Source organism: Coptis chinensis, chromosome 5 (genome assembly GCF_015680905.1).
Source record: "Coptis chinensis isolate HL-2020 chromosome 5, ASM1568090v1, whole genome shotgun sequence".
NCBI classification, from domain to species: domain Eukaryota; kingdom Viridiplantae; phylum Streptophyta; class Magnoliopsida; order Ranunculales; family Ranunculaceae; genus Coptis; species Coptis chinensis.
Window position 1 is genome coordinate 16,243,791 of NC_141460.1, and position 1,569 is coordinate 16,245,359.

General features: G+C 39.2%; 1 protein-coding gene across 1 annotated transcript; it reads left to right on the plus strand.

Moving 5' to 3' along the window:
* The first annotated feature begins 333 nt into the window (after window positions 1-333).
* LOC147496887 (uncharacterized) lies at window positions 334-885 on the plus strand. The gene has a single exon (XM_086562691.1). It carries the CDS (start codon window positions 334-336, stop codon window positions 883-885), a length of 552 nt encoding a protein of 183 aa, XP_086418817.1.
* The last annotated feature ends 684 nt before the right edge of the window (window positions 886-1,569 follow it).

Here is a 1,569-nt window from a genome sequence, read left to right on the forward strand (position 1 = left end):
ACATTGAAAGAAGAGTTAGAGCCTAATAACTTCATCGTCATCAATACTACAACAGAAGATATACTGAGGAGGATAGCAAAACAAGATTTTGTGACTTGGCCAAAATACCCTCTCAGGGAGGTGAAGGGCAGGTTCTGTCAATTCCACAAGATTGAAAACCATGAGACTAATAGACGCTTGCAGCTATTAAAGGAGATTGATAGGTTGATGAAGGATGGGAAATTGTGAGAGTTTAGAGCTGATGGAAAACCCACAGAAGCAGCAACAATACGCGATAAACCCCTTGGAGGAATAAATACGATTTACAAAGGGAAAATACCTCAGAAGAAAATCATGAGAGATAAGATAAGAAAGATTTCAACAGTAAAAGAAGTGCTCAAGGTCAATGTCGATCCTGTTCCAGTAAGTCAGAGTTTGGTACCAGCAAGCATCCCAGGAGCAATTATATTCGTACCAGATAACCTGTCTAAGGTGATGTTACCACAAGATAATGTACTATTAACCACTTTGCGTATTTCTGGGTATGATTTTCAAAAGGTACTGGTAGATTGTGGTAGTTCTGTTAATATTTTATTTTGGAAAGCATTCATAGGCATGGGTCTCAATGAGACTCATCTAAAGCATACAAAATTCAGTTTGTTTGGTTTTAATGGAAGCTTGACCAAGCCAGCAGGGAGAATAAAATTGCCAGTTCAAGTGGGTCCTCAGACAGTAATGACGAAGTTCATGTTCATAAAGCATCACTCCGACGACAATGCACTACTTGGCCGAAAGTGGATACACGGTATGCGATTTGTTCCAAGTACATTCTACAAGGTGCTCAGATTTCCTATAGAGTATGGCTTGCATGAAATTAGGGGGGATCAGTCGGAGTCAAAAGTGTAATTTCATCACGGTGAAGGGAATGATGAAGGGGAAAAGGCAATACACTCGGGGCATCTTGGAAAGCTCTAGTTAGTAGTTACATCAAGCTTTACCTGTCGACACCGATATGCAGATACATGAGCAGGTAAAGTTCACCCAAGAGCTTAAGCAAATGGAAGAAACCCCTTGGGAAAGAAAAATAATAGAGGCGGTGGAGAAAATTGATATTGGTACAGGAGAAAGTAAACATCATACGTTCATTGGTACATAAATGCAAGCTAAATTCATAAATGAGTTGATGGTCTTTTTGAAAGACAATCATGATGTTTTTACATGGTCAATGTCGGACCTAACCGGTATCGATCCAGCTATCTGTTCGCACAAGCTTAATATGGAAGAAAATGCAAGTCCAGTCCATCAAAAGCATCAAAAGGTTAGACCGATGTACGAGGAAGTGGTGCAAGTCGAGATACAGAAGATGTTAAATAATGGCATAATCAAAGAAGTGGAGCATTCTGAATGGGTGGCAAACATAGTACTTATACCCAAGAAAGATGTTAGAGTACGAATTTGTGTCGATTTTACTGATGTAAATAAGAAGTGTCCTAAAGATCATTATCCGATGTCAAGGATAGATGAGCTGGTTGATCGAACAGCTGGTTTCAAATTAATCAGTTTCTGCAATTGGTATTTTGAGATTCTAAT

Coding starts and splice junctions, on each gene's coding strand:
- LOC147496887 (XM_086562691.1), top strand. CDS start 334: ATGAGAGATAAGATAAGAAAGATTTCAACAGTAAAAGAAGTGCTCAAG.